Source organism: Hippocampus zosterae, chromosome 5, assembly GCF_025434085.1.
Source record: "Hippocampus zosterae strain Florida chromosome 5, ASM2543408v3, whole genome shotgun sequence".
In the NCBI taxonomy this organism is placed as follows: Eukaryota; Metazoa; Chordata; class Actinopteri; order Syngnathiformes; family Syngnathidae; genus Hippocampus; species Hippocampus zosterae.
The window spans coordinates 14604984-14632125 of record NC_067455.1 but is presented as its reverse complement, the minus strand read 5'-3'; the positions used below and the strand labels follow the sequence as shown (position 1 = coordinate 14632125).

Below are 27142 nucleotides of genomic sequence, written 5' to 3'. Positions count from 1 at the left end.
CTTTTTAATATAATTTATTTGTGTTTGTAAATGCTTGTAGGTGTCTTTGTGTGAAGCACGTTGAGTTGCCTTTTCCACTGACTAGAACCACACCTCCCCACATTCACTTTGAAGAGAAGCAAAGATGAGTTTAGACAACACAAAGAGGCGACTACCGTAAGAATATTTTATTAAAGCAAGTGTTGGCAACTGTGAACAAATAGATTTAGTTTTTACTGATAATATAGGTGTAACATCAATGACATGAGTCTGATGCATGCAGGTTAAAAATGGTGTTGTGAATGAAAAACGAAACTGTGAATGACGCTCATTACATGCTCAAATATTGCACTAAATGTACACATACTACATTCAGTGACACCTGTAAAAATATAGATTTATATTTGTGATGCGTTAAGTGTGTGATGGTTATTTGAAGGATTATAAATGCTTCAAAATAAAATCATTTTTGTTAACAAATGGAAAAAATCTGGTGGCCATAATACAGTGGTATTACCTTAAATGTTGTCAAAGTTACCTAAAAAAAATGTAATCATAGATTTTAATGGTAACACTATATTCTTACATCTGAGGGTAACATCATTTTACTTCCTTTTCCACAAACTCTGACAGCTGATATTTCACTGTCATGACTACGGACCTCTCATGAATGTTGTAGATGTTTCTCATATTTTCCAACACCTGAGCAAACGACTACTGGTGGGCCAATAATTCTGACATCAATTTCTTGGAGTGATGCTTGTGGCTTATTAGCAGCTTTGCTCACAACAATGTGGACATTTTCAGACCCAACACTCGTTAAAATTAAAGGTTATGGTCTACTGTCCCAGGTCAGTGGTAACACGCCTGTCAGTTGACGCCCAACATGAATGTAGGTACACACACACACACACGCGTGCTCACACACACACACACACATCATGAAATGCAATATGTTGGAAATATGTTTTGTTTTGTTTTACTTCACTTCCAAACACTCAGAAACGGAGTCATGGCACTGCACAAGTTGAACCCTGTAAAGTGAGCCAACCGAACATGCCTTCAAGGCTTTGCGTCATAATGGCCGCCTTTCTCATAGTTACACACGCATACCCAGATAATAGAATCTAATTTAGGTTCCCCATATCTGCAGAGTCCTCCAGAGGATTGGACCTCATTGGACCTACATATTAGGAACATGCAGTCACACCAGTTCATGCTCAACACTGTTGGGCAGACTTAAGATACTGCTGCAGGGCATCTGTTTAATATCTACATCAACGCACATTTGGTATGCAAATACAACTGAAACGACCACATGCACAAATGGGCCTGTAATCATAATCATGCCATATACAACCAGCACAGGAAATCAACACAAACATGCAGGAAAATAATCACATAAAAATTGAGTAAGATTCTAAAAACTCACCATGGATATGACACAAATACATTGAAAAAAAATGTTGCGTTGAATTGACTCAATTTTTTTGTCAAGTGGCGGCACACAATAGATTCATTTGTATTCAGTCACAGTTTTCAAGCAGATGGATAGTCTAGTAAAAGCCTCTTGGGCAACCTTTGGATTATTATCAGCGCAATGAATCCTGAACGAGTCACATATACCGGAAACATCATAATTTAGACAAGACATGTTAAAAGACAATGAAGACCTTGTTAAACAAGCAAGTGAGCTCCAATGAGTCCAATAGGAGCTGTGGAATTTTCAACAAATATACACGCATCTCAACTAAATGCACAATGTGCACTACAAATGCCTTGCTCAAAGTCCTTCGACCAAAACCTGGAATGCGCTGCAGCAACTGTGTCTCTCAGCCAGATGTTTCTCTTCAATCTACGGTGTGATGGGGCGGTTGCGAGGCCATGCCCTTATCTGTATTTCTGGCCAGCTGATCCTTAAAGTGATATGGCTTAAGTGCACTTGGAAGTGGAGCACGAGAATTATCAACCGTGGCTGAAATGTGACTGTCCCGTCCTAATAATCCTGACACCTAAAATGATCTGTGCATTTCAGCTGAGAAGAGACAGTCATGCGGTGCTCTTTGCAAAACCAGGCGCCCTGACCCCGGCAACCTTCCCATGTGCTCTGCAATCACTTCCATCCACCCAGCTGAAACCAGTCCCACCCCAGTGGAACCCTTTGTGGAGGAAAACAATTCTAAAAGGGAGAACAAATGAACAGTAAGAATAAATTGAACCGAAAAAAATAAAAGTTGTGATCTGCTGATAAAATGGTCACTTTATGCAAGGCTTAATTTACCTTTGTGATGATCACAGCTGCCAGCAACGTGCGGCGTGGAGGCACAGTCATTGGAGCGCTGGCTGTAAATCGAACCCGCACCATTCGCACCAAGGACAGCAGGATGCACCACGACACACCAATCCCCTACTGTAGGTAGGATTGCACTTTGTAATATTAATTGTCCTTACAAACGGCAATTATCAGGCCATGCCTTTATGTGCTGTAGATAATTTTGTGTGGTTCTTTTCGCATTGTGTGATGGACGATTACTATTTGGTGCTTGTCCCTATGATTATTGAATTTTTGTTCAAGTCTAAGAAAATACTCCTACTATAATGAATAATAATAATAATGATAATAAACTGTTGATAATATAAAGAAGGAATAAGAATATGAAAAATATATTTCATTAGTATTGCAATTACCGGGCATTGTTGTTGTTGTTGATTTATGGTATCTGACAATGTTTTATTACTTTGACGGTCAGCATCACTGGATGACCACTTTGCATTCGCTCTTATGGTAGGTCAGTTATAACCTCTGCCCTGATACCTCTAAAGGAGTTTAACAAATGAATTCAAGGCAATCATTTTCTGGCTGAGAATGTAGACACCCTGAAATATAAGGTGTGATTTGTTGTGTAGAACGAAATTCCAACATCAACAGATTGAAAGTCACCCTGATTTAGGAAAAGATGCAAAATTCTAACAATTCCATATGTCGAGAGGAAATTAATGATCTAGTCAGGTGGCCTGAGCAGGCTTGCCGACAGTATCTCGGTTATAAATTTGACAATCGACAGTAAAAACTCTTCTGGTCTATTTGAACTATCAAATGCTAAGTCACAAATCATATCCTCTTTAAATGAAGCCTTGCAGAAAATAAGCATATCATAACTTCTGCATACTTAAAAGTCCTATATGGTTTAGAACACCCCCCCCCCACTGTTTCAAGATGGTTTGAAACACAAGACAGGATATGGTAGGATAGTTTAAAGACTTTATTCTAATCCCAAACCAGGGAAATTCACTAGTGCCAGCATAAAAGAATATATCAAGTCAAATGAAAATAACAATGAGAAGAATATAACATAAATAAATAAATTAAGGAAAAAATTCAACATCAGTAAGCATGCAGTAAGTAATGCAGTGAATACATATTAAATGTAACCACATTCCTGTCACCACTTTTGTGGCATTGTATTTAAGTTTTGAATTTACCGCAGTATTGCACAAACCTGAATATAAACCGCAACCACTCAATGGTAAAGAAAAGCTATATATTTTGCACGTAAAGTATACTGTGCAGGTCGCAGGTGTCCACAATGTAGCAAGGGATATTTACGCAGAAAGACTTTACAGATGTTTAAAACTCCCTTCATAAGCACTTTTTTTTTTCTCTGTACTCATGCATTATAAAGTCCCCTGATTTGCTGGAAACCACAGTAATTTGATATATCGGTATTTCTTGTGTTCAGACACACATTTAACTTGCTCACAGTTTAGTCTGTCACCAAGAATCATGATGGCCCGCAAGTGGTGAAAACAAACATGTAATGTTTTAATAATAATGCATCAGATCTCTATAGAGCTTTTCGAGACGGTCAGACACTTTACAGTGGATAGCTTGGAAGCGCGTTCCCCAGACAGTATTACGGTAAGTGTTTCCCAAGGCAAGTCTCGCCACACTTTTTGTGATGTTACTTTTTACTAGCCGGCAACAATGTGTGAAAGATATGCATCGCACGGTAGGAAGGTTAAGATTTACCTTGAGATTTTTGTGATAATAAGGTCAAGGTGCAGCACAATAAAATTGTTTTTCATTGCAACAATGCCGCTATCGTACAACGTATATAGTAAGGAATCCGTCACAAATGCTGCAGTTTGTCTCCGCAGTCTCTGTGAGGTAATGGAAGGGCTGACCCATAACTGTTGTCCGAACAAACATCCTCCAAAGTGGCAGTGCGTTTCTGTGGAGACATGATAATGGCAGAATTACAAAAACAATCATTTTTCAATGCTTCCTAAGGGAAAAGAAAAAAAGGCACTATTTCTGTTGTGTGATTGGAAGCATTTGGTTGGCACATGACAGCTCCAGCCACCCTTCATCTTTGAACCTGTTAGATTTACAGGTGAACGCAATCTGCTTCATCCACAAGATTTAGATGAGATGCTTTTGCAGCAACATGACAATTCTGTGCATAGATCTGCACACCAAAACAATGACACATTCACCCACCAGGATTTCATGGCCATTAGATTCCAGTCATTAATACAAAGAATCAATAACCCAACATTAAAATTTACTGATCCATTGTGAAGAATGTAAATCTAGGAGAGCATTCAAAGAAATTAGAGAATAACCACAAATGTTTTTTTTTTTAATTCTCAACCACAATACCTTGAAAGCAAATGTAAAGCTTTGTTTGCTAAACTTGCTTGCACAGCTTCTCAGGAGACACACTCACTCTGTCTGCTGATTACTTGAGGCAAAACTGACAGAAGAAAAATCCTCGACACATCCTGCTGCATTAAGAACTATCATCCAATTGGCATGCAAAAATAATAAATACTTACATACACTTGTCTTGACAATTCTGAATTGGTGATCAATGTACAATCATCCCATTTCGAAAGAATGCTATTGACTTGACCGAAACAATTGTGGCCAAACCAGATTAGCGATCGGAGCTCTTTCAGCACTTTGTATGCAGCGATGGCTGTTTGAAAGTGCTCTATAAATACAGCTGAGTTGAGAGAGTTGAGTTGAGTTGAGTTGAGTTGCTGTGCTTCAGATTGTAATGAATCCAAAGATCCATTCACCAAATCACTCACTGCTGTATTGTTAAATTCATGATTCAGCCGCGAGTATCAACGCCTTGTGTTGGATATATATATATATATATATATATATATATATATATATATATATATATATAAATCCTCGTCTCACCCCCCATCGGGTGGTGTCCGTCCCTCATTCAGCTCGGGTCCTCTACCAGAGGCCAGGAAGCTTGAGGGTTCTGCGCAGTATGCTTGCTGTTCCCAGCACTGCACATTTATGGACTGAGATGTCCGATGTTGTTCCCGGGATCTGTTGCAACCACTCATCTAGTTTGGGGGTCACTGCCCCGAGTGCTCCGACCACCACAGGCACGACTGTCATCTTTACCTTCCATGCTCTCTCCAGCTCCTCTCTGAGCCCTTGGTATTTCTCGAGTTTCTCGTGTTCCTTCTTTCTGATGTTTCCAACACTTGGGACCGCTACATCCACTACAACGGCTTTCCTCTGCCCTTTATCTATGATCACGATATCTGGTTGGTTCGCCATTACCATCTTGTCAGTCTGGATCTGGAAGTCCCACAGGATCTTCGCTCTGTCATTCTCCACCACCTTCGGAGGTGTTTCCCATTTTGACCTTGGGGTTTCCAGTCCATACTCCGCACAGATGTTTCGGTAGACTATAACAGCCACCTGGTTATGGCGTTCCATGTAGGCTTTCCCTGCCAGCATCTTACACCCTGCAGTTATGTGTTGGATCGTCTCAGGTGCCTCTTTGCACAACCTACACCTTGGGTCTTGTCTGGTGTGGTATATCTGGGCCTCGATGGCTCTGGTGCTCAAGGCCTGCTCCTGAGCAGCCAGGATGAGTGCCTCTGTGCTGTCCTTCAGGCCAGCCCTCTCTAGCCACTGATAGGACTTCTTGAGATCAGCCACTTCAGTTATGGTCCGGTGGTACATCCCGTGTAGGGGCTTGTCCTCCCATGATGGTCCCTCTTCCAGCGCCTCATCTTCTGTTCCCCATTGTCTGAGACATTCTCTGAGTACGTCATCCGTTGGAGCCTTCTCCTTGATGTATTTATGGAGCTTGGGTGTTTCTTCCTGGACAGTGGCTCTCACACTCACTAGTCCCCGGCCTCCTTCCTTTCGGCTTGCGTACAGTCTCAGGGTGCTGGATTCGGGATGGAACCCTCCATGCATGGTTAGGAGCTTTCGGGTCTTAACGTCCGTGGTCTGAATCTCTTCGTTTGGCTACCTTATTATTCCTGCAGGGTATCTGATCACTGGCAGGGCATAGCTGTTTATTGCCCGGATCTTATTCTTGCCATTGAGCTGGCTTTTTAGGACTTGCCTCACTCGCTGGAGGTATTTGGCCGTAGCCGCTTTCCTTGTTGCCAGTTCGAGGTTGCCATTGGCTTGTTGTATACCAAGGTACTTGTAGCTGTCCTCAATGCCTGCTATTGTTCCTTCAGGGAGTGAGACCCCTTCAGTGCGGACTACACCTTTCCTCTCTTAGTCACCATCCCACTACATTTCTCAAGCCCGAATGACATCCCGATGTCACTGCTGTAGATCCTGGTTGTGTGGATCAGGGAATCTATGTCCCTTTCGCTCTTAGCATACAGCTTTATGTCATCCATGTAGAGGAGGTGACTGATTATAGCTCCATTTCTGAGGCGGTATCCATAGCCTGTCTTGGTGATTACTTGGCTTAGGGGGTTCAGTCCTATGCAGAACAGCAGTGGGGAGAGTGCATCACCTTGGTATCTGCCACATTTGATGGACACTTGGGTAAGTGGCTTGCCATTGGCTTCAGGTATGGTTTTCCATATCCTCATCGAGTTCGCAACGAAGGCTCTTAGGGTCCTATTCACCTTAAACAACTCCAAGCATTCAGTGATACATGTATGTGGCATCGAGTCATAGGCTTTCTTGTAATCAATCCAAGCTGTGCACAGGTTGGTACGTCGGGACCTGCAGTCTTGTGCGACTGTTCTGTCAACCGGGAGCTGATGTTTGGCTCCTCTGGTATCTCTACCAATGCCCTTCTGTGCTTCGCTCATGTATTGATCCATGTGTCCACTTATCTTAGCCGCAATGATGCCTGACATGAGCTTCCATGTTGTGGAGAGACAGGTTATTGGCCGATAGTTGGATGGGACCGCACCCTTTGAGGGATCCTTCATGATCAGGATCGTTCGCCCTTCGGTTAGCCATCCTGGGTGAGTCCCATCCCTCAGCAGCTGGTTCATTTGTGCTGCTAGGCGCTCATGGAGTGCTGTGAGTTTCTTTAGCCAGTAGGTGTGGACCATGTCCGGGCCTGGTGCTGTCCAGTTCTTCATATCTGAGACTCTTTCCTGTATGTCTGCCACTGTTATGGTAACTGGGTTCTGTTCAGGGAGGTTGCTGTGCTCCTCTCTCAGGGTCACCAGCCATTGTGCACTGCTGTTATGTGCAACCTCCTTCTCCCATATGCCTTTCCAGTACCTTTCAGTTTCCAGTCTTGGTGAGTCAGCTCTGTTGTTAGGACCCTGCCACTGAGCGTACACTTTCACAGGTTGTGTTACGAACAGCCTGTTTATTCGTTTGGCCTCATTCTCTTTCGTGTACCGCTTTAGGTGGCTGGACAAGGCTTGGAGCCTTTGTTTGGCAGTTTCGAGTGCTTCAGGTATGGTCATCTGGATGTACCTCTCAGGTATCGGTCTTTTCATCACACCTCTCTGGGCCTCCGTCAATTGACTCACATCTTTCCGGGCCGCCTTGATTTTAGCCTACAACCGTCTTTTCCATGGTGGGTAACGTATCATGCCTTCCATGGGTGCTCTTATAGCCAAGCATCTCAAGGATCACTGATGCTGAAGCGTTTATCAGCTCATTGGTTTCCGTGATAGTTACGGTAGGGATCGCCCTCAGTGCTGCATTCACACTTTCCATTAGACTTTAAGGTGGTACTTCACATAGCCGTTGTAATCGGTTTTGAGGTTGCCCAACTTTTATTCTTGACATGATCTCAGCTTTCAGGTCAGTTGCTGCCTCGCTCAGCATTTCACTCATTGGGGCTGGCCTCCCAATCTCATCATCTGCATTCATTGGGGCTTGCCTCCCAATTGCTGGTATGACCTCCTCCTCTGATCTGGCAGCCTGGGGCCCTTCACCATGGAACCTGCGTTGTACCTCATCAATCTCAAGTTGTGACAGCAGTTGCCGTTTGTGGATATTGGAACACTGAGTTACTAGTTGTTTCGTGGTCAACCGTGACTGTGGGTTTCGAAGTAACCATTCAGCCCACATTCTCTGCATGTAACCCCTCTGACTAGCGTTGCGTGAGTAGTAGCATTCCAACAGAGCCATGTTATCGCATCTCGCCCATCTCCGCTTTATATATATATATTTATATATATATTTATATATATATTGCGCGTCGTCCCGCACGCGGTCTGTCCTTCCGTCTGTCCCTTTTCAAAACGTACCTACTTCACCGCGCCGCTGCGCGCCGCCACTGCGCCGCTCAGGCAGTGGCTCACTACGATCGCGCGGGCATCTTAGCGAAAAAATGTTGTCTACCCACAAGCATTACAATGAAATTGTTAGTTATTTAGTAGAGCCAAACATATCTTTATTTTCGCGATAAGCAATGAAGATGAACAAAAAGTTGAACCAAGCAACAACACTTTTGTGGGCCGAAGGCCCACCTTACCAGCCTTCCGCAGGAACTAGCTGATGAGCCGCCCGAAGGGCGGCGAACCAGCTAGTATATATATAAATATACCCTTGACTGAGGACAGGAATTTAAGAAAATTCAAATGTTATGATGAAAGCTCCTAAAACCGATGAGACACAAAGCTATGAGTGGTAGTTTTAATACAAAAGTGATATGAAGTCACATTTTGAAGCAAGCGAGATTTGTCTTTCAGCATTTGGTGCAAAAGAGCTGAGCCACTCCCATGTAAACCAGAATAAAAGCCAACGTTTCACATTCACCACACTGAGATTGTCCATGAATGATCCATATGGTGGTTTGGCAACCATCAGAAACTCAACTACAGCAAATGGGGCCGCTCTGACAGATCCAAGAGACACTGCAGTGCAATGTGATATGCAAGTGGGCAGCAAACGCCGACATTTTTAATTGGTATGAATAGAAAGATGTCACGTGGCCAGAGCAACGGAGGTTAGATTCAAACCGGGTGGAGAAGTGTGACGAGGTGAATGACAGAAAAAAGGCTGGCGCCATGCACATAATGCATTCCTGAGCCCCTTCACAACTGGACCTGAGGCCACTTGGAACCTTAACCCTTTCGACCTCACAATGCGAGTTCACATGCACAAAGTCTTTAGCTCACAGACATGAGGTGTACACACGAATATCATCACACAGTTATTTGTGTCTAAGTGTAGGTCTGAGATCATAAGAAAGGAGTTGTGCTGTGGGAAGTTGTGGCCCCAAAACCACCACCCCGCCACTATAAAGAAATGAGGACTTAATAAGCTGTGGGCTTCTGTTGTGGTTTCTTCCAGTCTCTTGAGCCCTTTTTCAGCTTTTACTTGGCGCTCTGTCTCACTTTTTGGGTCCAATGATCTGTTACTCTCCCCCTGCCTGCCTCCATTTGTTTCTCTCTTTATCCATCACAATTTATCTCACCTATCACCTATACCCATATACATTTATTCCTACCTCAAATACTAAACCTAGACAACTGGTTAACTCGAAGTATACTAATTCTGGTAGCTGTAGACACAGTATATTTCCATGACATATCTGCATTTTAATAACTACAAAGTACTGTAAGAATAAGTTGATCTCGCAAATATCATTCACAGTCAAAAATTACCATAGCTCACGGCCGTATTTTGCACACTAAAAGGCGCACTGGATTATGATGCGCACCTTCAATGAATGGCCTATTTTCTCTTTTTTTTTAATATATATATTGCACGTACCGCACTATAAGACACAATCTACAATGCATCCACTAGATAGAGCTACGCTCAAGGAAATACGTTGTAGCAACGCCACTCGAATGAAGCGTGCCTCAGCAGTCCAATGTCCACTGCTCTCTGCTGTACGTGTGTGAGCACCAGCACGTACGCACGTGGTTCAACCAATCAGCACCGACGCAACCCACGTCACAGATCAAAGAAGCTTTGAACAAACGACAACAGCTAAGGTAGCTTAACTGTTGAGTGGCGTTGCTACAGAGCGATCAAATGTCAGTAAAACTTATTTAATAGAGCAGCGACACAGTTCACTTAACCAACAGAAAGTTATAACATTGACTCATTAACATTGAACTCTCTTGCCGCTGCTCTATTTCCATGTTCAACTGCGTAACCCGATTGCCTTAAGTTTGAACTCTGCGTTGTAAGCATATCTCTAGCAAGGAGCCATTTTGGGGTTGACATATTACCGTAATAACCATACACAAGGCGCATCGGATTTTAAGGCGCTGTGAGCTTTTAAGAAAAAGGAAAGCTTTTAGGTGCACCTTTTAGTGCGGAAAATACAGTAATTTTTGTTGTAAAAATATTTGCATGTTAACGTGCGAAAAGAGCATTGTGACTGCCTGTACATGTAGTCAATAACCCTTTCAACAGCCAAATATTAGCAATATTCTGGCCGCGCAAGGCCATTTAATCACCCACAAAAACCCGAATATGACCCTTGGGTCACACCTTTTCTAATCTGAATATCTGTTCATATAAACCAGGAGTAGGGAACTCGGGTTCCTCGAGAGCCATATCCTGCCCGTTTTAGATCCCTCTCAACTCCGCACACCTGGTTAAATTGCTCATAATCATTTCAGGCTTCTGCAGCGTTTGCTGATGAGCTGACCATTGGAATCAGGTGTGTCGGAATAGGGAGGGATTTAAAACAGGCAGGATAGGGCTCTCAAGGAACCAGAGTTCCATACCCCTGACATAATTGCATATGGGGATACCTCAATTGAAAGGAATATTGGTTTGTTTTGTGCGCATGCTCTGTCCGCAAGGAATCGTTATCTTTTGAGTCCAGGAAATATGCGCGTCATCTAGTGAGCAACCCACTGGGAATACACAAGCAGAGATAAACAAACCTGGTGAAACTCAAATGAATTTCATGACACTTTTGGAGCGAGTGGGAAACCGACTGCTTTATTCCAGTGGTGAGTGACATGAATATAATGTCTTTTATTGATGGTAGAAAGTAAGAAGTGTAACTGATGTTTAATTGTGACGTCGGTGAGTCCCCGAGATTGATTAATTAGTCTAGTTCTTATTCATTCATCTTCATCTTCCGAACCGCTTGATCCTCACTAGGGTCACGGGGGCTGCTGGAGCCTATCCCAGCTGTCTCCGGGCAGTAGGCGGGGGACACCCTGAACCGGTTGCCAGCCGATCGCAGGGCACACAGAGACGAACAACCATCCACGCTCACACTCACACCTAGGGACAATTTAGAGTGTTCAATCAGCCTGCCACGCATGTTTTTGGAATGTGGGAGGAAACCGGAGCACCCGGAGAAAACCCACGCAGGCCCGGGGAGAACATGCAAACTCCACACAGGGAGGCCGGAGCTGGAATCGAACCCGGTACCTCTGCTCTGTGAAGCCGACGTGCTAACCACTGGACTACCGGGCCGCCCTAGTTCTTATTCCAGGAATGCAATACTGATAAGAGTTTGTTGTTTTGACTCGTACTGGCACATACCTTTTGTACATACAAAAAACTCAGTTACATCCACATAATCAACAAAATTCTGAACTCACAAAAATCCAAAGGGCCAGTGCTTGTTCACAGTCTCTAGCAGGTAGTGTCTTCAAACATACACAAGAGTGGACAAAAAGCGAACCCAGTTTGGTCTTGGAGACGCTTGTGTTGGATTAGAATGGATGTGTGAATAGCATTATGACTTGGAAAAATAAATGTTAAAGATAAAATTGTAAAACAATATAACTCGTAGAAATACTCAACTTGAACTAATTTTCAACTCAGCTGTGAAGTTTCCCCGTTTCTTTCATCACAGATGTATTGAGACAGCAAAAGGTCCACCTTCCCAGAAAGAGAAAACTGATGACAACCAACTTTGTCGATTCCAATTTTTACGGAAGTGATTGTCGCAAATTTTCGATCAAACTTTTGATTAAGTTTTAGGACCAAACTTTTCAAGTTGTAGACATAAAAAGAGTCAAAGGGATCAAAGAGAAGTACTGTAGATCTCTTTGTCATGTGTTGGTTTATGTCCCCCAACAGGAGGACTCCAGGAGGAATTTGCGTAATTGAATGAGAACCTCCTCAAAGACAAACCGCACTGCTGTGTGATCATGAGATGCTAGACTTGGTTGAGGTTTAAAACCTTTCTTGTGGTCACTTTGGGCTGTGGTGCAATTCTTTATTATTTTTCCAGCAGCCCTCCATGAGTAAACCCCCGTACCCTTATCACCCTAATCCCTTTTTTCCTTTGTTGAAGAGTATAATTTCAATAGTTTGAGTGTGATATAAACAAAAACATATTATGTCCCTTGATTTTGATGAAGTTGTTCACCACTCCCACCTCCCACTCCTCATTCTTGTGGAAACCTCAAAGTTTGTGAGAGTAAAAGAAAAACAACAACAAACCAAAAAGAGAAACATCACAACAAATTTAAAAAATGGTTTAATCCAGGTAGGCTGACACCTAGAAGCAAGTAAACTCAAGACTATATCATAAAGTCGATTTTCATAAGCATGTACACCAACACTTTCGGCAGTGGACCACACATGCCTACTGTTGCAGCGAAGCACGTGGATTTTCTGCCTTCTAAGACGTCTAACCCACAACTACAGTCTCCTTAGCCTGTTTCCTCAACATCAAACTACCACAGAGGGCCTGTTTGGTCAATTAAAAACAGTCAAGTCTGGATCCTGACTGAAACACTTTTGAGATGTGCATGTGTGTGCGCCCTTGGAAAACTTCAAGATGTCTTTTGCCAGAGCCCTTTTTGCTCATTCTGGTAATGGATGGAGGACCTTTGACCTTAGAATATATTCTATGCCTGCCTCCGAGCTTCTTGTCTTTTTTATTTTCACCATCTTAATTTTTTTGCTTCTATTTCCTGTCCATCCATCTCAATCTCTCTTCTCTAATGAGACGGTGACTGTCTTTCCCTGTGGGGAAAGAGGTCAATGCCCCAGACCTACACATATGTGCATGCACACGCATGCGCACACACTGACACAAACTGGAAACATGCATACACGTGCAGACGTGCACAAATTCTTACAGTGAAAAGGACAAGCCCCCATCGCTACCCGTACCGCACACACATACATCTATATGACAGCACACAATCTGACCCAGAAATCCCATCTCTATTATGCAGAACATCAGTTAACTGATGGCAGAGCTGATTATGCAGCTACCCTCTACGAACCCACAACTCCCATGCGAATAGATTCTTTTAAAATCCCAATGCCAATTGTCTTTTTAGCATATCAATAGAGAATTGTATATTCAGAAACAGTGGGATTTACACACAAACGGCTATCCAGAACTTTCTCATCAAATTACGTCAAGTAAAAAAAAAAAAAAAAAATTTAATTAAAAAAATTAAAATCGACAAAATTAGGCAAGCATTTCACAAACAGCATTGGAGCATTAACGCTGGTTTAGCATTCTAAGAAGGTGGCGGTAATTTGCCAACCACCAAAATAAAATAACCAACTTGGATTGTACCTTTGCCCACAATGCAATGCAGGTGCAGGTAAATCAGTGCACGCTCAGAGCGTATTTCCGAACGCACCCACGATGAGGGAATGTGAGTCTACTGTTCATGGTCTGGGTTTTTGGAAAATATATCCCTCCATCACTTCCCCGCCCCAAATGTATTCGCAGCACTATAAGGCGCACCTAAAGCATTCAATTTTCTCAAAAACCAACAGTGCACCTTCTAATCCGATGCACCTTATTTATGGATCAATATTCTGATTTCTTGGACGTAGTATTTAAAATGTTCTCCAAAGCGCTTTGTTACAGCTGCAATGGTTGCGAAGGCTCTATATAAATAAAGCGATATTGCATTGTTCTGTATTCCCCTCAGCATAGCTCAATCTAGTGGATTCATAACACAACCGCAGCCACAATTGTGGTTTCTGTTCTATGCACCTTATAATGTGGTGCGCCCTCAACTGTATAGGCAAATTTTAGTTTGCCTAAAAAGTAGGCGCCTTATACTTCCAAGCGTCGTGTAGTGTACAAAATATAGTGTACCGTTTTATTTGTTTATTTATTTATTTATTGATAGTATGACTGTTAAGCATTTTTCCCTCAATGGAATGATTTTGACATTGACCACTGAAAAAGCACAGTGGTTGACGTCAACTTCTAAAAGAACATATTTAAAATGAAAAAAATCAATGCTAAGAGATCACTCTTAGCATTGTAGAAATAATGGCATGGTGCTTTTGCAGGGAGGCAGTGTGAAGTTGCGACCACTGAAAAGATTGCTTACTTGGCACATAAGCAAAATAACATATAACGCATGTCTGTGCATGCAAATGTGCATATGTGATCCTCTGCATATGATTCAGTGTGTGTGTGTGTGTGTGTGTGTGTGTGTGCGCGCATGTGAACTTGTCTGCTTGCTAATAAGCAGCTAAGAATGTTCTTGCGTTCATTGATAATGCCATGCATTGCATTTCTGCATGCATTAGCTTGGAAATTGAAAGGCCATCTGTGGCCTACTGGGGAGGTTTAGTAAAGGGTAAGCTATGATGCTCATTATTTTTAGGAGAGGTATGCTCCCACCGGCCAAAAACAAATTAGTTTGTGTCCAGTTTAACCTTCACAAAAACTTAATTACTGCAGGTATGCTGTTGACTGAATATGCACATTATTCAGACATGTTATTTTGGAAGTAGAGCAAACCCACAAACCTAATTCAACTCATTTATACTGTGGCTGCATTACCACATATTCAAGATTGCTGAGCATTCTTTATATTTGGTTGATGATGTACAGTTTGTCGTGTCAAGTTGTAGTTTTATGTGGGTATTGCTTGCAATTTCAGTCAGATGATTAGTAATGGCATTTTAACTGAAAGGTTCAAGCCCATATCAAATAAAATGAATTGTCTTGCGTTGTGGTACTGCGACCATGTCTGACAAAAAATTCTAAAACTCTTCTCCAAAAGGGCTCAAAAAGAATAAAATCAATAACACATTCTGAGTGTGTGAACTTGTGTGTCTGTTGGGTCCATAAATTTGAGAAGAGACATGAGCTGCATGTCTCAGCAGTTTCCTGTGGTAAGCTGAGCTCTGCTGCGTGTCCCACTGGTACTCCCGTCATTCGCCTGGTCTGCAGCGTAACGCTTGCCACGCTACCGCTTGTGAGCCGGCACATGTGTGTCTGCCTTCACGTGGATGTGTGTTTCCTTCTGTCTCCTGTCACCAGCAGTCGCCTCTGCACCATTAGGACCTGTTAGGGTCAAGGGCCATTGCTACAAAGGTCAAAGTTCATCCTTGCAAAGGTGAAAAGTCGCGATGGTTACTTGTGGTGTGAAGTGACACTGGGCAAGCACCCAGCTGCAAACATGAGATGGAATCGTTTTTTGTTTGTTTGTTTGTTTGTTTGTTTTTGTAATTTTCGCTTTTGAATTCTTGTTTTTTAACTTATGATTAAATTGACATTCTTGCTTTACCATTTTATTGTTTTTAGTATTATTATTTATGTATGTATTTATTTATGCGTTTTTTTTTAACGGTATACCTCTCTTTGTTAAATACTTGAAAGGGAGGGTGTGGTTATAAATTTCAAAATGTGATTTCTTGACATTATAAAGGGCTCTGGAGGTTTTGTTTCTTAAGTGGTCAAAATTAAATTAGATAATGGGTGTGCACATTATTGGTCCCCAACCATAGGTACCTGGGACATTTTGTATATCGCCACTGAACCAACAATGTTTTAACGATCATCAGAGTCTGAAAGATGTTGTATTTTGTAAAACTGGCGCATCCCCTTATGCCTCCGTTCAAATGTGAAACCGCTCGGCTTGGATACGATACATATACAGTATATAAGAAAGGAACCCACAAGTTGGAAAAACTAAGTAATAAACAAATGTCTTTAACAAATCATGGAGGGGAAATGCCAAATGATGAGACAGAAGAAGAATTCTTCCAAGAAAAAGAAATCAGCATTTAAGAGACACTATCAGAAGTAAAATATTGGTTGATCGCTAAAGCTGATTTTGGCTCACCAAGTCCACTCTATGTAATAGTTAGGCAGGCTGGCAAATGGGACAATGAAGCCTTCAAAACTGCTTTGGCACTTAGAATTGTTTCTTGATTAAAAATCAAGGTGGAGCATCCAGAGCTTGCCAAAAAGCATACATTTAGCAGAATGGGGAGTTGTATTCATTGTGTTCGTGAACATATTTTTACCTGAAACTGTCATGGTGCGGAAAACTGGAAGGACTGCTTGTGTAGACTCGGAATACCCAAATAAATAAATAAATAAATAAATACAATACAGACCAACATATATCGGACGAAAATACCTCATCTTTGTTGTATAAATGAATCGGTTAAAAAAAAGTCCCATATCTCTAGTATCATCATAATGCTATTTAAGAGGGAAATTGACACGTGTTTCCTCAGAGAGAGATGTGGGATGAAACCTACAGACTGTGGTTTGACCAACAGATCACATCGTTTTCAACATGGAGGCTTTACTCGTTTGCCAGATCATATTAAGGGTTTATGTGCCGCAGTTGGAAACAGCAAAGGGACTTTATGCGTGATAAACATCACTGCGGGAGCTGAGTGCCTGAGAGATGACTCAGTTAAAAATAACCACTGTCAGTCTATGTATAAAGACTTGGAAAATAGCAACATCTAAGTTCACCCTGGATTTAAGGGCAGGGGCTGTTTGGTGTACAAACAGAATTTTGCTGACATCTGCACACTCTCACACAATCGCACGTAGACGCGCACAATGCCAAACAAAAATGTCAACTGAGTACTAAGTCAACCAATTCACTGAGCTCCCGCAGCAAAATTTCCCCTCCAGGTAAACTCTAAAACATAATTGCGTGTCAGTTTTGTATTTCACTACTTATTTCAGTATTTTCTGTTTCTGTAACCTGGGACTTCTGATGGTTCTGTCTGAAATTGCCACATAAAAACATTGAATAATTCCTGTTTGATTAGTAATAATCACACTGAATACAGTGCACTATATACCGTAATAGAATAAAAAAATCAAGATGATACGGTGTCTTACTTTTCCGTTGAATACATGAAATTCTGTCATGACATTTTTGAGTCTTACACAAATGTCTGGAAGAGCACTATGAAAGTGATTGTCAAGTTTCCAACATGTGCGTACGTAAATGTGTTTCAATCGAAACATTGTGGACAAACCGGTTGAGGCTGGGGTCAGGTTAAAGCATCACGTGGTTTGAGTCAGGATCCAGGAAAGGGATATAAGTCATCATTATGGACTGTGAAGTGTGCGGCTGTATGGGTGCGTACATGTATGAATTTATCCATCCTCCTCCCAGTTGAACAGGATGCCGGAGGTCAAATAAGAGGGGTTGCAGGTTAAAGCCTGACTAAATAATTACAAGATAGTGTTTCCAGTGTCAGTCACACAAACAAAGCTCCAGGACCATAGAAGTTGTTATCTTCGAGGTGTCTGGACAGTGTCTTCCTCTGTGACCTCCCCTAGCAATACACAAACACACACTTGAACGTGTTCTCCTTCCTCTCTGTCTGTGTGACGTCCACACACCCACCCGTCATGCAAACACACATTATGTACCAGCCTGAGAGCTGACAGGCAAGCAGTCAGGAAACTGAAGGGGGTGGGGAGTAAGAGAGGCCCAAGCGGGAGCGGCAAGGTGGCTATATTTATCCTGTCAGTCACAAAGGTCGAAGGTCAGCTGAAAGCCTACTGACACCTATGCACTCACACAGCACATGTACACCCACACACACATGCTGTAGTGTTCATCAAAACAAGGTCAAGAGTAGAGGGCAGGCAGCTGGCAATGGGTTTACAGAGAGAAGGCGTGAGCAGACAGCTGCGTGGTTTTACTGGTGTCTGCCCTTTAAATTGGGGAAAGTTTTAACAGGACACAAGCGAATTTTTACAACAGGACAGAGAAGTATGACACACTGAAACTATCATTGCAATTACCTGCAGCCAAACATAAATAATACACATAATACACGTTCGCATTGCACATCTAAGAAAAAAATAGATGAACCGCTTGGGATTTTCATCCGAGATTTTTTTTTTTTTCCTGGCATTGATCCTGACTTCTTCAACAATTTTGGACTTAAAATAAATGTTATTTGTTGTTGTTGGTTTTTTTTTAATTCGTTATAGTTACAGTCAGATATTTACGGGAATCAAAACCCAGTGTTAAAATGTGCTAACCAGTCGTCCAGCGCGCTGCCCAGTATGAAAATTCTGTCATGAATAAAAACAAGCCTTATAGAACAACATTGGTCGGCAAGGTAGCCAAAGTGGCCTGGTAGGCTAGAGGAAAGTGGAATGCCAACTGATAGACATACAATACAATACAATACAATACATACTGATTTATATAGCGCTTTCACAACAGCGGCAGCTGTAACAAAGCGCTTTACAAAACAGTTAACATAAAGTAAAATAATAAACACAACACATAACATGAAACACGGACAGTCGCGCAGTCCTAACCACTTTTCGGTCACACGCTTTGTTGTTTGAAGCAGTTTGAGATGAAAGAGGAGAGAATCAAAGTGTCCTTTAACCAGTGGATCAGTGACGTCATGCACACGTCGGCTACAAGCTAAGTTTCAAAGTCAACAAGAAGCTGTAGCGTCCATTGACGAAAAAAGAGATTGGTTCACTTCTCCTGTCCCATGAAAATCCATTTCAATTCCAAGCGGCGACTCACGGTTCCAAATACGCATCGGCGCTCTTCGCCAACGCTCCTCTCTCCTCATCCTCAACTTCAGCGGCCATCCATCCAGCCGCACCAACACCAACTGTCCAACAGCGCTGACATAGCCACTGAACAAATCGGGGTTGTGAAAAATGCTGCCCATTACTGGCGCAAAAAACACAAGCGCCCCAGGTCTGTCCAGCACCGACAGTCAATGGCGCCGACATTCCTCTTTATATTGACTGATATGTCATATTTCAAATTCCTGTTTCAAATGAACCAAAAGAAATTCTTAAGATTGTTGAAATTAAAATAAAAATGGAAATGTGAAACAGACTGGCTTACTAAAATTTATTGAACAATATTGTTGTTCAATGTAAAGAATGTCAGCCAAGGTCGGCCCCCCGACATTTTACCACATAAAATCTGGCCCCCTTGGCAAAAAGTTTGGACACCCCTGATTTAGAGTGTTCAATCAGCCTGCCACACATGTTTTTTTGGAATGTGGGAGGAAACCGGAGCACCCGGAGAAAACCCACGCAGGCCCGGGGAGAACATGCAAACTCCACACAGGGAGGCGGGAGCTGGAATCGAACCCGGTACCTCTGCACTGTGAAGCCGACGTGCTAACCACTGGACTACCGGGCCGCCCATGAGGAAATACGTTTGAGTGAAAAAGTTTATTCACGTCTTTTTTTTTTTAATGTACTTCATACAGTATTCTTGTGCATATGGGTAGCCATCCCCTCACATGAAATAAGTGTTGATAAGCCTCGTGCAAGACTACCATTGAAGGTTTATCAAGACAATCACTAAGTAAGTGACAGTGAATATCCGACACACACGTATGAACCTACATCATGACATCATGCTACAACAACGCATAGTCAGCTGGGATGGCCTCCAGCAACCCCACAAGGAACATAATGCTTTAGTGGATTTATTTATTTATTTATTTTTGTCTAAACACATGCAATTGCCTTTTCACATTAAACTGACACCGTCAGGTTAACTAGCTACCTGACACACATACCTGCACTTTCTCAGTACAGTCACAACTGACCTTGTGAGTGAAAGAATCGACATTGTGATTTTCGTGCGAGGGATTTTTATGGCCACTTCAGTGTCATTTCAGAAGCTTAATAACATGGCACTGTCCATAGCTCTTGTTTTAAACATAACAGCAAATGTCTTATTAGAGCAACATGGAGAAAATGTGAATCACAAACAGGAAAACTCAATTTGGAAAGTAATGCACACATTTAAGTCACTCTCCCCAAATTTTGGTTGTGACAGCAGTAATTATATCAGTCATCACACCATTGCTTTAGAAAAAAAAGGCTGCGGCACTGTGCTGTATATGCCATAAAATATACCATAAATTGTGATGATGTGTTTATATAATTCCCACAAGCCGACTCTGAGTCATGTGTTATTCCTGTAATTAAATGTCCTAAAAGTAAGAGGATGGAAGTGTGCATTTAAAAGTTGACGCTGTAATGCTGGTTTCACTCAGAGAAGAAGAATGAGACAGTTCAATAACATTTCACATATTTTACATCTGGTAATGCACAGTTGCTTTGCCTCAAATTATAGGACTCGAAAAGTGCAACGAGCACAGATCTATCATTTTGACGGGAGCACTGTTATCTGCCTATTCATGTTCATCTGAGCCAGACTATAATGGTGCATTATTACCATGTGGTGTGACAATCCAATCTGATGGCAGGAGAAACTCCACCCTACCTCAATGGTCGTCGAAAGATTGCACGCAAACAGCGTCTCTCTTGCTCGATCAGATGGGGGGAAGGTATGTTGGGGGGTAACTACACACAATGGGCCTGTTGTATTATTAGCCCCCTTAGAGGAAGCTTCGTTTGTCGGATCAGACTCCCCCTCCAAAAAGGAGGTCTGGGAAAACATCAGCTTCCTGACTAAGTGTTTGCCGTTTTGCCTCTCTGGCTGCTGCAATCACTTTCTGACCCTGTTTTGCTTTGCTGCACTTTTGCTCTCTCTCTCTCTCTCTCTCTCTCTCTCTCTCTCTCTCTCGCTCTCTCTCGCTCTCTCTCTCTCTCTGTCTCTCTCCCCCCCCACTCACTCGGTTCAGACTTACTTGCACAACAATCAAACTTATTTGCCACTGAAGCACTACTAAACATCACTGATATTAAAAAGAAGAAGAAAAAAAGAGCTGAACCAGTATCTGTTTCTCACAAAAAAACATATCGGGGGAGTTCATGGTGCCATAAATAAAACACCATGTGTGTACACACTGGAAATGGGTTAAAGATGTGAGGGAGGCCAATAAAAGAGGATGGCGAAAGACAGCATTTCCTGTATGACCATTTTAATATTATCAGCTCTGACATTTAATTTTCCAAAGATTCTGCTGGGTTTCTAATAGGAGCAACAAGAAAGGAGAGCAATAATAGCCTCCTCTGACTTATCTAGTTGGTAGTGAGCTGTAAATGTGCCTGACTCTGCACTCTCAGTCGGTCTGACCTCGACTGAACTGTCTGCCATCAGTAGTCTTGCTGCTGATGTTGAGCTAAAGGTGCAGTAGTTAGTGCCAAAGCCGGAACGAGACAGTCCTTTACTCTGAAAGAGAAGCAATCCTCTTAACTTTTTAGTGAAAACTTTTTCCTGCGGCAATTCAACTCTTAGTACTTCCATCATTCATGGAATCAGCAGTGGGATATTATTTTTTCCAGTGAAGAATAAAGTTATTTCATAATTCACAATATAATAAGGAACATTGAATTTATAGTTATATTTTGTCTCAAAACTTGTCTAAACGACCCCAAATCTCAAGCCAAAGATGCGTTAAGGGCAGGGAGGCAGAATTGCACCACATGGTGTTTTCTATATTGTTCTCATGCATGTTTTACATTGAATACAGAGCAGTGATTCACTAATTATTTTTTAATAGGCAACGGGGTGCAAACAATTATGCTCCAAAAATTGATTTTTTATTTTTAATTTTGTGAGTTGCTGCACAATATTAAATAACACTGGCCCACAACAAATATTTTTTTATGGCATCTTTAAAAAAGATATGATTGAGACTGGATGACAAGATATTTTCCTTCCACTTGGTGTCACTTAAAAATTACATTTAACCAAAGCTGTCATGAGCCTAAGCATTGACATAGCAAAACATAAATGATGAAAAGACAAACTGCCAAGGGCAGACATCATAAGGTGGGAGGGGACGGGGTGGGGTCGGGGGGCACGAACAGTGAACTTTGATGTCAAGTTGGGGGCTGGAAAATATCATCCAAATGGCCCCCCAGACTGCAAGTTTGAGACCCCTGTTCTTGATCTTGAGTTAGAGTTGTGACCAAGGTTGTGATCGTGATTCATGGTAGTTTTCATGCCAATGTTGTAAAGTGCTTGGTCATGTTAAGAGCTCCCAGATCGCTTTAATAATATTATTTAAAACATGAGAATGCTCTCAAACCTTCCCAGTCTAAAGGATGAGGTCATTTGGATGAGATTGAATGTAAGTGTGACCTTCATGAACCAGCTAACGGACATACAACGGCCATAATAGAATTACACAAAGTGTATGTGGACGTTTGGAAAGGCTGACTTGCAGACATCACCAGGAGCGATTGACAGAATAGTTAACGGAGAAATGACGGCACAGAAGGAAGAGTTGGAGCTATGACAGAGTGGGTGTTTATAAGAGAGTGAAGGAAATGATGGAGTTGGCACCTGCGAGCAAAGGTAAAGACGGGAGTGATGAGTTTGACAGAAAAGTTCAAGAAAGGCCACGAAGCTAATCAAAACATGATTTTGAATCCAGTTTTTCCATTTCACCTAAAATGATGTTTCACGCGATACTTTCTCATTGCTTAGCAGCGAGCTCGGTTTGGGATTGGCGACTCATTTGGAGGAAAATACTTCTTTGTGGCCTTGGATAAACTGTGTCATTCCTGTGCAGCGCCAGTTTGTTGGAGCAAGACAAGCTCAAAAAAGTGAAGATCTTCAACTTTTGGCTGAAATTTCCAGATGAGTCCAAGATAAATTATTTGTTGAGACTGCTCCTGCTCCTCAGCGAAAAGTTGTGCGAACGTTTACGACACTGGTTTGCCGCTCAGTGGGACAAAGAAGCAGGCTGAAGTTCATTTGAAGTTTCTCAACATTAGTAGTGTCATGTGAAAAACCTCTTTTCAAAGTCATGTTGGCTTTCACATGCGCACATGCAGTGTGGCTAAATGCCTCCCACATGCAATGTATGTGACACATTGGCTCAGTCATTAGACCGCACTTCCTCTCCAAACACGAGAGACATCAGGGCTTTCTTGCATGAAACACAAAGGAACGTGTGAGTGGGTACATGTATGTGTGCAGCCTTTCTGTTATTGGGTTTGTATTTGCAAATGCATGTGTCCTGCTCTCACGTTCTGCCCTTGGGGCTTGTGACCAGTCACCTGTAATTTCTCCCCTTTGATTGCCTTCACTGAGTCAACAACTGCTACAATTACAACCAATTAAGAGTGTGCACAGGAATTGCTTGCTCTGCAGAAGGATCAGCAGAGCGTTCGTTTGTGGGGTCAGCATTTTTTGTGAAGCATCTCGTCACATTTATACTCCCAGATGATAATCATTTGTTGTCAAAGCCAATAAAATAGTGACGCCAACCCGCAAAAACATAAAAAAACCAAATGTGACAGTGGATGGTAGCTCTTGTATTCAAAAAATGTGGCGTAGATCATGATGTAGATGGTTGTCATAAATGGAGCAAACTGTAAGTTTCACTTCTCCTTCCAAAAAGGTACCAGCTACTTCCGCTTTTTAATCACTTGACTTATTTATGTGCTACCGATGTGAGCTACACGTGTCTTCCTTCCCAGGCTAAATGTTGTTTTTGTATCGGGGGCTTGTGGTTTGCACCTCAATCAGCATCAACAGCTTTGAGAGTCGTCTGTGTGTGTGTGTGTGTGTTTGTGTGTGCGTGCGTGCGTGCGTGTGCGTTAGGGATGTGAATCTCAGCACTGAGGACGATTCGATACACATCTCGATGCACTACCAGCGATGCGATACTTAAACGATACATGGAATTTTCTGGCAACACGATGCGATACGTTTCACCGTCTTCACGATGTGATACGACGCGATACACATTTAGTTCAAATCAGTGCGATCCGATATGATACAGGGCAATTTGTTGTGATATTGTGCAATTAAACATGATGCAAATACGCAAAGAAAAAAAGTAAAAAAAAAATATGGAATTCAGTATGGTATTGCAAAAAGTAGACCACTTTATTCCTTATAAACAGTAGAACGTGTAAAACAACTTATTTAATCCCTTTCACAATTGGGTTTTGTGCAAAGAAAATGTAAACAATTTGGCAGCTGAGACTCACAGCTGTTGCTGTAGTGTAAACACAAACAGACTACTCACTGAGTGTCTTATATGAAATATCCATCTCCATAGGACAGAAAAAAAAATACAATTGAAACAATGTGGCAGTCAAAGCCTCAAAGCTGCTGTGTGTATTGTAGCGTACACAGACCACTCTCACTTAGTGTCAAAATGAAATGTCCAAAAGAGTCATCCATATACCGTATTTTCATGACTATTCGACGCACCGTACTAATGGCCGCAGTCTCATTAATGGGTGACATTTCTGTATTTTACACATACACAGGACGCACCGTACTAATGGCCGCAGTTTTACAGTGGTTAAACATACGCCAGCTTAAACATACGGCATGCATGCGCGCACTCTAACACGTTAGCTTGAAGCATACGGTAGCATGCCAAGACATACAGATAAGCTAAAAACACGTTTTTAAAAAGGCAACGAAAGCAGAACTGAGTTCGGGTGTATTTTATTTAGCCATCGTACAATGTTCTCACATTTTTCGATCAATCATCACCCAGAAATCCATCAAAGTCCTCATCCTCTGTATCAGAAGCAGAGGACTGCACATCTCAGTTGTCATTGAATGCATCACATGCTAGTGTGAGTTGCTACGCATTGCAGAGCGGAAAGAAGGAGTAGCAACAGCAAAGTCAACATTTCTCTCGTGTGAAGCTTTCCCACATTTGAAAGTAAAGAACAGAGCGAAACATGGTGGCAGCGCGTGTGTGTGTAGAAAGAATTGAACAATTGTGCAAGTACCGTAATCCATCAAAAACGCCGCGTTCCCTCTCGTTGTTGCGTATTGTGGCGTAACTCGCCAAGCGCTGCCTCTCACTCTTTGTAAAGTTGTGTTTGCCACCGATCATCCATTGTTCCCATGCCGTTCTCAACTTTACTTTGAATGCCCGGTTTATGCCAATGTCCAGCGGTTGGAGTTCTTTAGTCAAGCCTCCGGGAATAACGGCAAGCTCAGAGTTCATTTGCTTGACTTGTTTTTTCACCGCTGCTGTGAGATGGGCACGCATGCCAAAAGCATAACCGGTGGCTTTAAGTTTGAACTGAGCTGCGTAGGCGTGTCTTTTTGTCAAATTTATTTTCAGGGGTTCTTAGAAACCAAAACTGGAGTTGTTTTGCAACAATGCACATTGCCACACTCTATACAAGTGTTGGTACTGGCTTGAGGCGTCCCTTTAGCGTCCACTTACACGCCCACCCTTCACCATTGGCGGACTAGCTTGCCTGTCCTCGCTCTCCCTCTCCATATATGTATATATACACGCCCAACCTTCCCTGATTGGCCGACTTCTTTCCCGCATGCCTGGCCACAGTCACTTCCGCCTTTTCTCTATATAAACAGCGTGTCGGCTGTCAGTCTGATTTTGGAACTCAGCGCATATAAAGGACGCTCCGCACCATAAGGCGTCCTGTCCATTTTGGAGAAAATTTAAGACTTTTAATGGCGCCTTATAGTCGTGAAAATACGGTATAGTTTTTCCTTGCGCGGTCACAGTGAGCTGCAAGGGAACCCCCAAAATAAGAGGCGATTTTTTTTTCTGATCCTGACCTGGTTTGCCAAGAGTTTCTTCGGTGTCCAACGAGGAACTGGAAGGGGAGGCGGGAGAGGGGGCGGGAAACTTGTCGGTGATGTGGTGCCATCGTTTTATGTGGTCTGCATATTTGTGGTGCTGCCGTTGTATGGCTTTGTAGTGCGACATTCTTTGCAAATTATGGAGCTTTTATCAATCTTTCCGTCTTTCTTTTCGAAGCCGAAGTATTTCCAAACATACGATCTGAATGTTGCGGAAGCATTAAATACAATAGTTTCTTCGCTGCTGCTTGCGGGAACTCCATACTGTTTCGCTAGTTGTGTACTGCACTGTCTGTGACTCACGGCTTCCGTCAGTATTCAACACAACAATGATGGTGCATTCATTGCACCTAGGAAAGGGCAGATAGGTGACATTTAACGTGAATAAAACGGCGCTTTTACCGATACCCACCAATGCATCGTGATGAATCTCGATTTCACAGGTCAATCGCGTCATACCCAGTGAATGAGCCGATGCACTTGCATCGCGCACGTGCGCATCGATGTATCGATTCATATCGATTATTTTCCACACCCTTAGTGTGCGTGCGTGTGTGTGTGCGTGCGTGTGTGTGTGTTCATGGCTGTAAGTAGGGATGTCACAAACAAATTTTAACTCATTCACTCCCAAAGACGTTTTTAAACGTCTTTTCAGACTTGGTCTAGAATTGGCTGGTACTGAATGAGTTTGAATTAATTTGAATATTCTGTTGATTACTTTGGGAATCATTCCCTTCCCCACCATGTGTAAATCATACTTCCTTTTTTATTTTTTAACGAGGAGAAGGCCTTTACATACAACACTTCACATTTGAACATTATACCAACTTCAAAGTTACTAAAAAAAAAAGTATATTTTCACGTTCAAATTTGCAAGTGCCTCTCTTAGCCATTTACAGCTGGTCCAGCAGACATGTGGACTTATGTTTAAAAATAATACAGCAGCAACTGTCACGGTTGCCTGTTCCTTATTCATTTTTCTTCCACATTTCTCACAATAATCACATTACATTGCACTCAAAGTCGATTACTGTTTAGCCATGTAGATGCGCTTTGGAGCGAGCTACGCTAGAGAAGGTTGAACACTTTAATTCTCTCCTCTTTCATCTATAACTGCTTCAAACAACAAAGTGTATGCAGAAAAGTGGTTAAGATTGCATGACTGTCTGTGTCTTATGTGTTGTATTATTTTGTCATTTTATGTTAACTGCTCTGTTGATGGGGCGCAGGCTCCTCTCTATCCTGTGTTTGCACCGTGGTT

At 42.3% G+C, this 27142-nt stretch overlaps 2 protein-coding genes across 2 annotated transcripts in view; one reads left to right on the top strand and one right to left on the bottom strand.

Moving 5' to 3' along the window:
• LOC127600889 (uncharacterized) overlaps nucleotides 1–6470 on the bottom strand; it is a 302914-nt gene extending 296444 nt beyond the window's left edge. Inside the window, exon 1 of the mRNA XM_052065776.1 lies at nucleotides 5414–6470. Coding sequence (XP_051921736.1) covers nucleotides 5414–6223 — 810 coding nt within the window. The 5' untranslated portion in view covers nucleotides 6224–6470. The remainder of the gene's footprint in view (nucleotides 1–5413) is intronic.
• Nucleotides 1–27142, top strand: part of LOC127600853 (F-actin-uncapping protein LRRC16A-like) — a 692893-nt gene that overhangs the window by 45395 nt on the left and 620356 nt on the right. The window lies entirely within an intron of this gene.